Here is a 15,199-nt window from a genome sequence, read left to right on the forward strand (position 1 = left end):
CCACTCCCAAAGTCCCTAGATATTTCTTGAATTGGACTTGGCAACCCTAGATTCTGGGTTTTGTTTTTTGTTTAAAACGTGGACTTCTTGGGACCAGAGCCCTGCATTATTTTTATTTTTTGCCTCATTATGGGAGCTCTTTTAAGATTTTTGTTTTAAAATCTGATGAGCAGATAACTGCACAGATGCCAAAAGCACCTTTTTTCTCTTGCCACGAGACACTTCTTGGTTTTGCAGTTTTCAACATGGTTCTTAATCGGTGGCTGATTCTATGCCTTCTGACAGCATCTAAAGGCAAGGGGAGACATTTTAGATAGGCGGTTTTGGCCTGAATCCTCTGCTTTCTCTCTTACCTGCCAGAGATGCTTTAGGTTGGTCCTGCATCAAGCAGGGGGTTGGACTAGATGGCCTGTAAGGTCCTCTTCTGATTCAATATTTCTACCTCTGATTCTACCCCCCAACCCCCACTACGGTGCAACTAAAAGAGAATTTTTGGCAAATGAGGAGCTTCAAGAGGGAATTGGACAAGCATGTGGAGTAGGGGTCCAGAGGTGGCTATTAGCCACAAGGTCTAGATGGAATGCTCTATCTGGGGCAGTGATGCTCTGTCTTCTTGGTGTTTGGGGTAGGGGGACAGCAGTGGGAGGGCTTCTGGAGTTCTGGCCCCGCTGATAGACCTCCTGATGGCCCCTGGGTTTTGGCCACCATGTGACACAGTGTTGGCTTGGATGGGCCATCGGCCTGATCTAACATGGCTTCTCTTGTGTTCTTATGTACAGAGTGTTGGACTGGATGGGCCATTGGCCTGATCCAACATGGCTTCTCTTATGTTCTTATGTGAAACAGAGTGTTGGCCTGGATGGGCCATTGGCCTGATCTAACATGGCTTCTCTTGTGTTCTTACGGTCTCCACTGGAATTGCCTCCTCTGCACAATTATCACTATTTTTATTTTGCCTTTCCTCCAGGTATTGTGACTCTTTGAATATCTCTCTCTCTCTCCCTTATTGGTCTTTAGAATAATCCTGCAAAATAGGCTGGCCTGAAAAAGGATGACTAGCCCAAGGTTGAACACTGAACTTCATGGCAGAGTGGAGACTGGATTTGAACCTGGTTCCTGGAGATTTGATTTGAACCTGGAGAGCCAGTTTGGTGTAGTGGTTAAGTGTGCAGACTCTTATCTGGGAGAACTGGGTTTGATTCCCCACTCCTCCACTTGCACCTGCTAGCATGGCCTTGGGTCAGCCGTAGCTCTGGCAGAGGTTGTCCTTGAAAGGGCAGCTGCTGTGAGAGCTCTCTCCAGCCCCACCCACCTCACAGGGTGTCTGTTGTGGGGGAGGAAGGTAAAGGAGATTGTGAGCCGCTCTGAGACTCTTCGGAGTGGATGGCGGGATATAAATCCAATATCATCTTCTTCTTCTTCCCTCTCTCTCTGGTCCTAGCTTAGCTACTACCCCAGACTGGCTCTTTGTATTAACGAACTAAGAACTCTGTCCTCCTTTGTACTGGACCGCCCTTCCCGGATTATGACGACCTGAGTTCAAGAGTCTCTCCTTTGCTTAGAGATGTATCCTCTTCTGCTTCTTAGCCGGTTTCCCACCTGCAAGATAGGCAGCCATGAATGTAAGCTGGAGACAGTAATGTTTCACGTGGACTCAAAAAAAGAGATTCCTTTCTCATTTTTTCCAGCCGGTGCTCTGCCATTAGCAAGCCAGCTCACGGAAGAAGACGAGAAGGTAAGAAGGGAAATTGGAGAGAGGTGGGCGGGTGGGTTGATGGTTGGGATGGAGGAAACTGGAATATTTGCTGATGAAGTAATGATTGAGTTAAACAAAAAAGCAGATGGTGCAGAGTTTGTGTTTTCTGATCATTTCCCAAACTGGGCGTACTAGATCAGGCCATGGATTGTGGTTTGGTGGGACTCAGGAGGTGGGAAGTCCTCAATGTTGGGTGAATTAGCATGGTGTATCAAAGGAGGGAGGATGGGGTTACTCTATGTCCGGGATGGCCAACGGTAGCTCTCCAGATGTTTTTTGCCTACAACTCCCATCAGCCTCAGCCAGCATGGCCAATGGCTGGGGCTGATGGGAGTTGTAGGCAAAAAACATCTGGAGAGCGTCCATTGGTCACCCCTGCTCTATGTGGTGTAGTGGTTAGAAGTAATGGACACTAATCTGGAGACCCAGGTTCGATTCCCCACTCCTCAACATGAAGCCTGCTGGGTGACCTCGGGAATTCTCTCAGCCCTGGTTACCTTGCAAGGTGCCTGTTGTGGGGAGAGGAGAGGAAGGTGATTGTAAGCCATTTTGAGACACCTTAGGATCACTGATCCCTTTAAGATGACTTAGTGTGAGCTAGCTCACAGTTTTATGGCCCTTGGCTCACGCATTTTCGTCTTAGCACAAGAAAAATGGCCCCAGAGCAAAACTAATTTATGCAGCAGCTCACCACTTTAATGCCAGTAGCTCACAAAGTAGAATTTTTGCTCTCAAGACTCCACAGCTTAGAGGCAACATTGCTTAGGACACAGAAAAGTGGGGTATAAAAATGTACTATTTTTCTTCTTCGTGTTTGGGAAGAGAGCTGAGGGATCTGGGGGTTGTGGGAGGGGCTGTCAAGGCACAGCTGACCCATGGTGACCCCACGGGGATTTCAAGGCCAGAGAATACAGAGGTGGGTTTTCCATTGCCTGTCTCTGCGCAGCACCCGTGGACTTCCTTGGTGGTCTCCCTTCCAAATACTAACCAGGCCAACTCTGCTTAGCTTCCAGAATCTGAGGAGATTAGGCTAGCCTGGGAATCTACATATATGCAAATAGGAAGGAGGGGCTCTGCAGCTCAGTTTTAGTAAGGGGGTGGGGCCCAGTGATGTCTGCGAAGTGAAGGATTAGCTTGGTAATGAAAGGAGGACAGGAAGAGATCAGAATGGCCATTTCCAGATCCACTAGTAGTACTGGACAGGCAGAAGTTCAACTAGGGTTGCCAATCCCCAGGTGGAGGCAGGGGATCTCCTGATTTGGAGGCCCTCCCCCCACTTCAGGGTCATCAGAAAGCGGGGTGGGGAGGGAAATGTCTGCTGGGCACTCCATGATTCCCTATGGAGACCGATTCCCTTTGGGTATAATGGAGAATTGATCTGCAGGTATCTGGGGCTCTAGAGGGGCTGTTTTTTGAGATGGAGGCACCAAAGTTTCAGCATAGCATCCAGTGCCTCTCCCCAAAATTCAAAAAGTTTCAAAAAGACTGGATCAAGGGGTCCAATTCTAGGAGCCCAAAAAGAAGGTGCCACTATCTTTCATTATTCCCAAAATGAGGGAAGGCATTTAAAAGATGTGCAGTCTCTTTAAATGTGGTGGCCAGAGCTCCCATTGGGGTTCAATTATGCTTGTCACAACCTTGTTCCTGGCTCCACCCCCAAAGTCTCCTGGCTCCACCCCCAAAGTCCCCAGATATTTCTTGAATTGGACTTGGCAACCCTAAGTTCAACAGAAGAAGCTTCATTAATGTCTTTCACAAAGCTGTTAAGGCATACAAGCCCTGCGAAGATAGGTAGGGGGACAGAATGGCCCTTCTGGTGGAGAGAGATGTGGGGTTCCTCAGTCCCGTTGGGTGGATCAGACTCTTCTGTTAGGGAAAAGAGCTCAGGAGAGAGAGCACCTCCCAGTGATGCTGCTCCACCTTAGCAAGGCAGCAACCTTTTGTCTCCCTGATGCCCCTTTCCCCTTCTCTGCTTGGCCAGGTGACCAAATGCATCACAGAAATTCTAGCAGACACCCTCTCCAAACCCAGTCCCATCCCAGTGACCAGCGAATGCATGAAAATCCTTCGGGAGGGTAAGTTTTGTTTTACTCTTGGCAGGAAGTGCTTATTTAAAAAAAGGTGCAACTTAATGTGCATTGGGCTGCAGCCTGCGGATCTGTTCTGCTAATGGCACAGTGCTTTCCTCCAGTGCGAGGAGCCCTGCATCAGCTCTCTGGGGTCTCTGGCCCGAGAAGGGTCTTTGCCAGGCCTCAGATTCAGCAGGAGCTCACAGGAGCACAGCTCTTAAACCTTTTTGAGGGTTTCCCCTCTTGCTCCCAACCTACCTTGTCCATTGAATAGTAGGTACAACTGCATAACAATCCCTGGATTTGGAGAGCGGGCAGCCAGCGGGCCACCAGGAGCTTTGCCACACCCCCAGCAGCCCTCATTCACCCCTGCAGAAGCCCACACCACCCTTTCTCCACTTCTGATGTGATTTTGGGCAACAGGTGGCTTGCTGGCCTTTTGACTGGGGGGGAGGGGCAGCCCAGAAGAGCCCCAGGTGAGCAAGGCCTGTTTGGGCTGGCTGCATCTCTAGCCAGCCCAAGTAGGCCTCACTCGCCTGGGGCTCTCCTTTCTCACATCGGGTTGTTTTTGGCTGGGGGGATGGCATATGCTAAGGAGTTATGCTAATGAGCTCCACTACCTATTTTTCTACAAAACGACCCCTGGTCTTTGCCAATACCCAGGATGCCAGGGCTCAAGCCCTTCTACAGGCAACGCAAGACTTTTCCTCTCTGTCTGCATTGCACCTTCTCTCCCTGTTGTACATTTTGTGTTGTACGTGTGTCCACTGACTCACTGGTGTTGCAGCGCATTCAGCACGGGTGTCTCTTTCAGATGAGAGAGTCCTGGCGATGCTTCACCATCAGCATCTGCTGACGGAGCTGGAAGACTTGGCGCACCAAGGTAAACAGGGCTGGCTTTGACCAACTGCTTCCCAACAAAGGAGGCGGAGAGCAGAAGGAATCTGTTGGAGGCTTAAGTTTAATTTTTTTGCGGGAGGTCATGCTCTTACGGAAGAAGGGGTGTGTGTTCCTTGGCTTGCCATGAGCTTCCCATTTCAGTTGCTGATCCCACAAGCATATACTCATAACAGTCCCTCTTCCATGTGCACACGCAAGGCCATGACATCAGACTGTTGGTCTATCGAAGTCAGTCTCTGATTGGCAGCAGCTCCCCAGGGTCCCTGGCAGAAAAAGAACTTTCATGTCACTGCCTGCCTGATCCTTTTAGGAGGAGTTGCCAGGTTTTCTCTATGCAATATTGCACACGTTACTTCATTGGAAGAAAGGCCTCTCTCTCTCTCTCTCTTCCACTTTGCATCTTGCATAAATATTCTACAATATAGAATATTTTGTTCTTGTTTCAAAAGCAAGCCTGTCAGTAAACTGGCACTGTCTCCTTTTTTAAGTGTGTGTGTGTGTGGGGGGGGAACTTACCAAAGTTTTATCTCACAATGAAATCCTTGTCTCTTACAAGCAGAAGTAGCCTCCAAATGTAACTTCAGAAAGACTTGGGATTCCTGAGCATAAAAAGGCCTCAAGCCATGTGGCCAAACGAAGGCTGCTGCATTCACAGTCTCCGTTCATTTTTGTGAATATTGTATTGTATATTTTTGGAGCACTCCATGTTCTGCAGTTGTGGTTGTACATGAATGGAAATGATTGATTATTTGTAATTGAAGATTTATTTGGAATTCATACAGTTGTTTTTGCATTCCATAAACCAGCTGACAGCACTTTCCAAAACAATCTACGTATTATATTTTTGAACATACAAATATATGAAGCTGCCTTATACTGAATCAGTCCATCAAAGTCAGTATTGTCTACTCAGACTTGCAGCAGCTCTCCAGGGTCTCAAGCTGAGGTTTTTCACGCCTATTTGCTTGGGCCTTTTTAGTTGGAGATGCCAGGAATTGAACCTGGGACCTTCTGCTTACCAAGCAGATGCTCTACCACTGAGCCACCGTCCCTCCCTAGAGAACATATGAAGCTACCTTATACTGAATCAGACCCTCAGTCCATCAAAGTCAGTATTGTCTACTCAGACTGGCAGTGGCTCTCCAGGGTCTCTAAGCTGAGTTTTTTCACACCTATTTGCCTGGAACCTTTTCAGTTTGAGATGCCGGGGATTGAATCTGGGATCTTTTGCTTACCAAGCAGATGCTCTATCATTGAACCACCATTCCTCCCACATTATACGTGTGTTTGGTGGGTGGGCTATAAAGCATACAGTAGTCACATGGCTTCTTTTCCTAGATGGTGACTGTGAGAGAGGCTGTCTGTGGAGTGAATACCACTGGGGGAGAATAAATACTGACTAAGCTTTCAGGAGCCAGGTGCCCACTGTTTGTTCCTCCATCTTCAGTTTTCCCCATCCATTTCCCAGAGAACGCAAAGCATCGTCTGGGCCACGAAGACAGCCATGACGCTTGGGAGGGAGAAGGTGCAGAGCGGGAGGAGCTAAAGAAGCGGGAGGAGAGGCCCGGCCAGCAGAGAGAAGATGCTGCTTCTGAGAAGATGCGGGAACGAGATGGAGAGTGGAAGGAAGAGGGGCAGGGCCTGAAGGAGTACCAAAAGATGGAGAAGATTGAGGAGAAGGTGAAGGAAGTCTCCCATACAGAGGACAATCGGGAAGCTCTGGAAGAGGAGGCAGCCAAAGAGAAGATGGAGGATGAGGGTGAGGAAGATGGGTCGAAGAAGATGAAGAGGACCTCCTCAGAGACTTGGTCCTCTCGGGAATATTTTGGCCACATGAAGAACAGAGGTTCTGGGGGGCCAAAAATCAGGAAGGTGATGCTTCGAGGAAGTCGGGACAGCATGAAGAGAAGTGGTTCAGACAAGAGGTCCTTTGAGCTGGAGGGAGAAGAGGAAGAAGATGACAGCTCTGAAGAGAAGCCAATGAGCCACCACTATGGAAGCCGCCACCACCATGAGGACTGGGAGGATGAGGAGGAAGAAGGAGAGAAGAAGAGGAGGAGGGCTGATCTGGCCAAGCGAGTGGCAGAGACGGCCAGCAATGAGGAGACGGCCCAGTTTGAAGAGGAAGAGAAAGAGAAAGGGTTGAAGATCTCCAACTCCAAGGGCCATCTCCATGGAGGCTGGAAGCCCTGGCCAGAAGAGGAGGAGGAGGAAGGTGATACGAGATACGGACATCACCATAGATCAGCCGGCCTGGACCTCAAGAAGAGACACAGGGAGGATTATCCGAAGGGCAGGCACCATGGCCATGAAGAGGATGAGAGAGAAGAGGAGGACAGCCAGAATGAGGTCAGTACCCATTTTGGGTCACTGTGTTGATGGTTTTAATTGGGACTAACATGATGAAATTTAACAGAAGCAAAGTTCTACCTTGAGGCAAAAAGAATTGAGTACAGGACTGATCCTTATAACTGAGCAAAAGATCCAGGGTTTCCAGAGTATGGGGGGGACAGTTGGTTGAACAAAGGCTTAATATAGTAATCCCTCATAATCTCAAAAAAATCTGCATTCCAGCAGAGCATGAAAGGATGTATCAATCCTGTTAAGGCCACAGAAATAGATTCTATCAGTGTAATGTAGGGCCTATTCAAAAATCTCCCCTTACAAAACCATTGTAGTTATAATGTAGTCTTGCAAACAAAAAAGCTCTGCAGTAACATGGGGTGGCAAAATAGCACATATGAGTTTTTTAAAAAAAGATTTGGGGTAAGAAAGACCAAAAAAATAGAGGTGAGCATACTCTGCAGGCTCTCAGGTTCAAACTACCTGGTCGGTTTTGAGGACTTGCTTTTTGATCAAAGAAAATGCTTTGGTTTTGCCCAGCTCAAGAATATCAATCAGCATTCTAACTTTCAACAGTTCGTTGTCGAACTTCATCAGTTTCTCATCCAGGGTCTTCATCCAGGTTGATCTGTGGGTATCCTGATTTAAAGCAACTAACAAACCTTCTTCAGCAAAAAGTTGTTTTAATCTCAGTTTGAAGGCAAAAAAACATGCCCTTTCTCCAAGGATATTTGTCCAAATTCTGCTCATAATACAGTGTTTGACACACAGCAGAGAATATTCAATATTTTCCTTAAGAATTGGGCTAGTGGTTACTCAATATTATCAGAGAGCTTTAATCCAAATAGCTGAACCATAATGAACGATGGGAACCACTTTCAAATTAAAGGCTTGTACCATTCCAAGAATATACTCCCCCCTTTATTGTGGAAAAATCTATTTATGGCATTTACTCAAGGTTTTGCTGTTCTAAATTGGGGGGGATGGGGTGTCCAAGACATCTGCCAAGAACAGAATCCCCAAATAGGAGAAGGCCTTAACTTGCTCCATATTGGAATTGTTGATAGACCATTGAGACAGGTTCAATTTTCTGGTCTTGGTGAAGACTAGGATCTTAGATTTTGGGAAGTTAATCACCGGGCTTTCTCAACAACAATAACTGGAGAGAGATTGCAAGCCCCTTTTTAATCTGACCCTGGTTCAGGACAAAATCACGGCATCATACACCAATCTCAGCTAATTTTGATGGATAGTAATAATCATCAAAAACTGAGGCTTCATCATTTCAATATAAACAAGAAAGATGCCAAAAAGCATCCCTGACGAACCCCCTTTTCCAAATTAAATGGATTTGTTAAATTCCTATCATGCCTACATTGTACCTGAGCAGTCAAACCTGGTTATAAGCACTGAATGACTCCTAGGAGCCTTTTGCCTGTGGTAATTTGATTAAGTTTGTTCCACAATTTAGGTCAATTTATGGAGTTGAAGGCCCTCTTGAGGTCAATAAAAGCCACATATAATGTGTGTCCTCCCTTTAAAAGATGACTATTTCTCAGCCAAGTGATCAAGAACTAAACAATGGTCATATGTCTCTCACCTAGGGCTTTTTTTGGTGCAAGAATGCAGTTCCGGCTGCCTTGACATCAGGGGTGTGGTCTAATATGCAAATAGTTCCTGCTGGGCTTTTTCTACAAAAAAAGCCTTGTGTGAAACAATGGGAAGGTTAGGAGGTGTGGCTTATGCAAATTATTTCCTGCTGGGTTTTTTTTCCTGCTCTCACCACCTTTCCTCTCCCCTCACCTTCTAGGCCCAGGAACTGGAAAAGCTTCAAGAGATCGAGCATGACCTTCAAAAGGCCGCCGAGAAACTTCGGGAGCTGAAGAGGGGCTCCCCTTTCTCACCACATCATGGGCAGGTTTAGGGGACGTGGCGGCACAGGTGGCCTCTTCCGTCCCCCGCCTTCCACCTAGTCCTCTTCCACACCTGCAGCCTCTCTGTATATACACTCTCTCTCTCCAGCTTGGCTTTCGACTGTTAAATGGGACTTTCCTTTTGCTAAATATCTCCACCCTGGCAGCTTCTTGCTGTGGAAACACAGCTCAGCAAAACCTCCTTCTTCTAGTTAGATCTCCCAAAAGAAGCCAGAGTCTGGTGACATCCTAAAACACCAACCATCTTTTTGTGTAGTGGAAGCTTTTGGGAACTACAGCCTGCATCTTCAGAGACTTAGTTTCTGGGGGGAGAAAGGGAGGGTGTGGTGAGCTTAGGTCCCCAAAGCTTCTACTGGAAAAGCATTTTGTTAGTCTTTGACACAGCTACCCCAGCTACAGGTTAGGGAATTCTTGGTCTGAGAAGAAAGGGTTTAGCCAGCTCTTGAGTTGGGTTAAGGAATCCTTGGTCTCCAGAGGCAGGGTTTAGCTATTAATTAATGAGGTAGATTAGGGAATCCTTGGTCTCAAAGGGGTTTAGCCACCTTGGAGGTAGGAATTCGCTGCCAGAGAATGTAGTGATGGTCACAGAAATAGACAGCTTTAAAGTGGAATTAGATAGATTCATGGAGGATAAGTCTATCAGCAGTTTCTAGCTATGGTGACTGAGGGGAACCTCCACATTCACTAAGCCTCTGAATCCCAGAGTCAAGAGGCCACATCAGGGGAAGGCCTTGGCCTCTCTGCCCTGTTGTTGGCCCTCCAGAGGAACTGTGTGAGACAGGATGCTGGATAAGATGGACCAGCATGGCTTATGTTCTTAGAATCATGACTGAAAAGCTCCGAGATGCAGTGCAGAGGGGGGAAAGGGGGCTTTAATGTCTCTCCAGCCCAGTGATCAAAAGCAAACTCCTCCTTGAAAATGGAAAAAGTCAAGGAAGGAAATTGAGGTGACCTCCCCCACCCCCCCATCTACTATGAAGAAGAGATCTGAGTTATACCCTGCCCTTCACTCACAGTGGCTTACAATCTCCTTCTGTTCCCCTCCCCACAACAGACACTTGTGGGGCTCAGAGACCTCTCAGAGAACTGCTCTTGAGAGAACACCTCTGTGAGAACTGTGAGTGACCCAAGGTCACCCAGCAGCTGCATGTGGAGTGGGGAATCAAAACCCACTTCTCCCAGATTAGAGTCCATGCATTTAACCACTACACCAAACTGGCTCTCTGATCCAAACTGGGGCTCACTGCGCTTATGTTTCCATTTAAAGATGCTGCGAATATCTAGTCACCAGCTCTGTTTCTTGAAGGGATGTTCTGTACTAATAACCAACCTCACCTTTGGCAGCTGTTTTTCAGAGCCCCGTTTCTAACCTCATGGGTTGCTCTGGTTAGCTCTAAACTGAAGTTCTTATTGGCCAGATGTCTTTAGAAGACTGATAGATCAAGGCAGTCCTCCAGGAATTCCCAAGAGCCCAAGTCAATGCCTCCTTCTATCACTGTTGGAGGAGTAGAGCATTTTCTTCACCAAATACGGGAGACTGGTCATTCCCAAAGTGAGCACTGTGGGAGATGCATTAATGAACAGGAAGTTCCCATTGGCCTGAAGTAGCTGACTACATCCATGTATGAGTCACCTGATCTGGCCTATCCTCTCTCCAATCAGGTAATGCACTATCTCTACATTAAGTGATCAGTCCAAAAGGGGCAGTCTGATCCATCCTTGAAGGAGATTGCCTGCTGTCTCTGTATGAGTTCCTGACCAAGTCTGGCCTTTTCCCACTCAGGAGGGGGCACTCTAAACTTTGATTCATGCAGATGCATTCATGCTGGAGAATTCTTACTTGTGCTAAAAGTGAGATTTTTTTGCGGGGGGGGGAGGCATTAAATCACGCTTCCTACTTTGAATTTCTAACTGAGGGATGTTTTGTCTGTTGGAAGTTTTAGAAACTGTGCGAGACAAAAGGTACCCATTGTAAACTCTGCCTCTAAAAAGGAATGTTGTAAGAAACAGATTCTTGCAAATGGAGGCATTTTAAGTAACATTAATATTTTCTAGAAGGCACCAAATCATTAAAAAAAACCTCCCATTTTATTAAACATTTGGGCACAAAGTCCCCCTTCCCTGTGCTAGCAGTAATTCTCCCCACCTCCAGCCCGTCCCAAAGACCTTTTGCCTTTCCTCCTCCACCCCCCTTTCCCTTGCTCTACTGCTGACTATTCACGTTAAAATTTTGTCCGTTTCCTTCCCGCCATTGGTCTCCATGGGTAACGGTATGAAGCAAATTTTTCTTTTTTCCTGGAAGCTGCTCACACAATTGGGGAAGGGAGTGTGTGTGTGTGTCTGTTTGGGGAATAATAGTGGGTACGTTGTTTCTGATTTCTATTATTGGGAAGGGATTTGCTTCGCTCACTGGTGTGTAGCCAACTATTCAATAAAGTGAAATCCAAACCAAACAATCTCTGATGAATGGGCGTCTCCTTGTGCCGACCGGGTGTCCACTGGAGCTTAGAGCTGATGCACCATTTCTTAGCATCCCACCCCCAACCCTTTTTGATCCATTCTTTTAATTTAAAATTCATTTGAACCCCTCCCTTCTCCCTAGGCCCTTCCCCTCTCCTTCTTTTTACCCTCACAACAGCCCTGTGAGGTAGGTAAGGCTTGAAATCTGGCTTGAAGTCACCAGCAGTCTTCCATGGCAGAGTGGGGATCCAAACCAGGTTCTCCCCACTGGTGGACCTCCTGATGGCACCTGGGTTTTTGGCCACTGTGTGACACAGAGTGTTGGACTGGATAGGCCATTGGCCTGATCCAACATGGCTTCTCTTATGTCTGGGCCAGTGATGTTCTGTATTCTTGGAGCTTAGGGGGCAACAGTGGGAGGACTTCTGGAGTTCTGGCCCCACTGGTAGATATCCTGGTGGCCCTTGGGTTTTGGCCACTGTGTGGCACAGAGTGTTGAACTGGATGGGCCATTGGCCTTATCCAACATGGTTTTTCTTGTGTTCTTATGTTTTACTTCCAGGGCAACAGTGGGAGGGCTTCTGGAGTTCTGGCCCCACTAGTGGATCTCCTGATGGCCTCTGGGTCTTGGCCATGGTGTGACACTGAGTGTTGGACTGGAGGGGCCACTGGCCTGATCCAACATGGCTTACGTTCATATGTACTTATCTGAAACTCTTAACCACTACACTACACTACACTGGCTGTTTTATGCTGGAGGTCCACATGGTGATGTCTTCAAGTGGTCTGAAGCATAGAATTGAGTTAACTGGTAATCTTGATGTTCAGGGTTTTGAAACAAAAAAAAAAATTAAAAGAGCAAGTTTCTATCCCTCAGTGGTACTGGCAGTGCTGGAGAAGACTGCTCAGTTTTGGATGCAGCCTGCAGTGACAATGGCCATGTTCTCCCACCATGCTGCAACGGGCACGTTTGCCCATCACTGGCACCGGCCTAGTGGAAACTTTCACAGTAAGTTAAAGGTCCGTCCATCCCAACGCTGTCCTGTTCCAAAGCCGGACTTTGAACAGTTTCACTGGTTTTCACTGGAGAAGGAACAGAATTTCCAACAGGCAGAGGGTGTGGCTTCAGCTCCATCCTTCCCGCCAATTAGATAATAAGCTCTTTCATTCAGAGAGCGACATGTATGTATGCAGGCTGCCGAATCCAAGTTCTCTCTCCACAGAATCTGAACTCTGCAGTGGCGTTCTCTCAAAACATTCACCACAGTGGAATTGCGGATTCTCTAATCAAGGACACATCTATCGCGGCTGAACAGACCTGATCCCCCATAAGCTTCAAAAGGGGATTAGACATCCCCGAACCGCTTAATCTGAGCTAGGGCTGGAGGATCAACAGACGCGGCCAGCTAGAATGAAAACCCAGCATGCCCAACTTACTTCCGAGGAGATACTGCACTCCCTTCTGCCTCCTGTGCTTGCTCAGAAGTAAGTGCCTGCTACAGTTCTTGGTTGGTTTTATCATTGGTTTTTGAAGGAAAAGAAAATAGGGTACCTTTTGACAGAGAGTTAGCAAGTGGAGGCACTGGGGCCCAATTTTGGCTTCTTGAGAAGAGCACTGCCAATTTATACCTCACTCTTCTCTCTGAATAAGAGACTCAGAGCGGTTTACAATCTCCTATATCTTCTCCCTCCACAAAGGACACCCTGTGAGGTAGGTGAGGCTGAGGGAGCTCTGACAGAAGCTGCCCTTTCAAGGACAACTCCTGCAATAGCTATGGCTAACCCAAGGCCATTCCAGCAGTTGCAAATGGAGGAGTGGAGAATCAAACCCAGTTCTTCCAGATAAGAGTCCACATACACCAAACTGGGTCTCTTGAGGAGTATCACTTGCAAACCTAGGGCTGGGGGCGGTGTGTGGACTGATGAGGTCTCTGGTCCACTGCCCTCCATGCCCACTTCAAAGCATCCCCCCTGCCCCCATGTGACTGGAAGTACCGATCATGACTTCAGCCCATTTTTCTGGCCCCACAGCCTGACTTTCCGGCACTCCCTTGCCCCGTACACCAAAGCCCACAGCCGCCCACATAAAGCAGTCGATACAGAAAGGCACACAGAAATCCACAGCTTTTAATCTGATCCGGTCTGAGACCTACATCACACCATCAACATGTGGAAGGAGGCAGGGGGAGGGGAGGGAGAGAAAGAGACAGAACCAAGTCACAGACGCCGATTAAACCAACGGGGGTCACAGGAAAACCACGCGGGAGCTTTTCAGAACATCAAAAGAGATACTGGGGAGAGATCCGAGAGTCCAGGCAATGTGGAACGTTGCCTCTTCTCTGCTGAAGCTACTGGGGGGGGGGGGGGGAGGTTTCGAACTAGGAACTGCAAAGTGCATGGCTGGGCCCCAGTATCTCCCAAGGGCAGTTGGCAGTTTCCATCAGAACCTGTCCAGCAGCAGGCAGGGGTCAAGTGCAGATGCCGACTGCTGCCTTTGCTGGGATGGATTGGCTTGCTCCACCCATTTGGCCTTCAAGGAAGCTTCACTCTTCTCCTTCCCCTTTATCTCACCGAGTTCTCCCCCACACCCAAGAACTCCACAGCACAAAGAGAGTTCTGCTGCCAGACGGGTGTGGGGAGACTCAAACTGGCTTCCTTTTCACATTACAATCGAGCAATCTCCTTGCCTGCTTTGTGTGTGCAGAATTCAGAGACACCATCATTCGGGGGGGGGGGGGGGGAGGAGTGAAGCTGGCAGGCCTTGGCAGAGCCGAGTGAGAAAGTGATGTATGGTGTTAAGAGCAATGCAACTTTGCATTAACAGGGCAGAGAGCAGGGGTGCTGAATCTGGTGATAACTGCCCAATGCAGAAACACTCCCCACATTGGGGGGAAAAAATATATGTTCAGCTATTCCCTACAGCCAACAAGGAATTCACAAACAACAAGACCTTTGGAAACTTTGAGGAGGTGATGAGGAACTAGGAGAAGAACTGTTTTGCTGTTTTGCTATCGCCTTCACGAATTCCCAGGGAGAAATAAAACTTTTGAGGAGATAGACCAACAGGAAGGAGGCCTGCCCTTGCTTGGCAATACTTTCAGTTATCTTCAAAAATTGGGGAGGGAAAACTGCACCAATTTGATGCCCCTTGCACTCTGTGGTTTGAAGGAAATGGAAATCCTGTCCCAAAATCCAATACAGAACCCAAAAGGACTGCAAATGGGTACTGAGCTTACACAGTACTTGAGTCTTGGGTCTGAGCTCTTGGACGGCCACTTTGGTTGCCTAGCAACTAAAGGATGCACTTGCTCCATCAAGCAGGGATGTGGATGTGCCCTCGCTCAAACCAGTCTCCCTGTAATACCCCGCAGCACGGCCCTTGTAGGTTACCGCGGAAAACGTATTCCGTAGTCGTTAGGCAACCAAAGGTAGACCCCCACCCCCACGTGAACTTGGCCAAGGAGGGACGCAAAGAAAGGACAATATTCATACAAAAGTGACCAGGGTGGGGCACATTAGCATGAATTGGAAGGGAGTGGACAGAAGGAAGTCGGAGGGTGACTTGAGACTGGACCCAGAAAGTGTCAGAAGGGCTTCAAATACTTAATTGCTCTTGAGCAGGCAGGGGACAACAGAGATTCACTCTGAGAAATGAAGAAAAAGGTACTGCAAATTGCCCCTCCTGATCCAGTAGCAAAGAAGGCAAACTGGTTAGAGGATTCATTGTTTCAAGCACG

The 15,199-nt window shown here is 47.8% G+C and overlaps 1 protein-coding gene across 1 annotated transcript; it reads left to right on the forward strand.

Moving 5' to 3' along the window:
• Positions 1-1,564: 1,564 nt before the first annotated feature.
• CCER2 (coiled-coil glutamate rich protein 2) lies at positions 1,565-9,266 on the forward strand. The gene is made up of 5 exons (XM_060258529.1): positions 1,565-1,735; positions 3,738-3,831; positions 4,640-4,708; positions 6,194-7,074; positions 8,879-9,266. The coding sequence occupies exons 1-5, from the start codon at positions 1,565-1,567 to the stop codon at positions 8,990-8,992; spliced, it is 1,329 nt and encodes a 442-aa protein (XP_060114512.1). The 3' UTR covers positions 8,993-9,266.
• The last annotated feature ends 5,933 nt before the right edge of the window (positions 9,267-15,199 follow it).

This window comes from Heteronotia binoei, chromosome 17 (genome assembly GCF_032191835.1).
Source record: "Heteronotia binoei isolate CCM8104 ecotype False Entrance Well chromosome 17, APGP_CSIRO_Hbin_v1, whole genome shotgun sequence".
Classification (NCBI taxonomy): domain Eukaryota; kingdom Metazoa; phylum Chordata; class Lepidosauria; order Squamata; family Gekkonidae; genus Heteronotia; species Heteronotia binoei.

Excerpts from the sequence above, each read along its gene's own strand:
- CCER2 (XM_060258529.1), top strand. The coding sequence starts at position 1,565 with ATGTATCCTCTTCTGCTTCTTAGCCGGTTTCCCACCTGCAAGATAGGC. Across the intron at positions 1,736-3,737 it reads TCACGGAAGAAGACGAGAAG|GTGACCAAATGCATCACAGA; the intron begins GTAAGAAGGGAA and ends CTGCTTGGCCAG. Across the intron at positions 7,075-8,878 it reads AGGAGGACAGCCAGAATGAG|GCCCAGGAACTGGAAAAGCT; the intron begins GTCAGTACCCAT and ends CTCACCTTCTAG.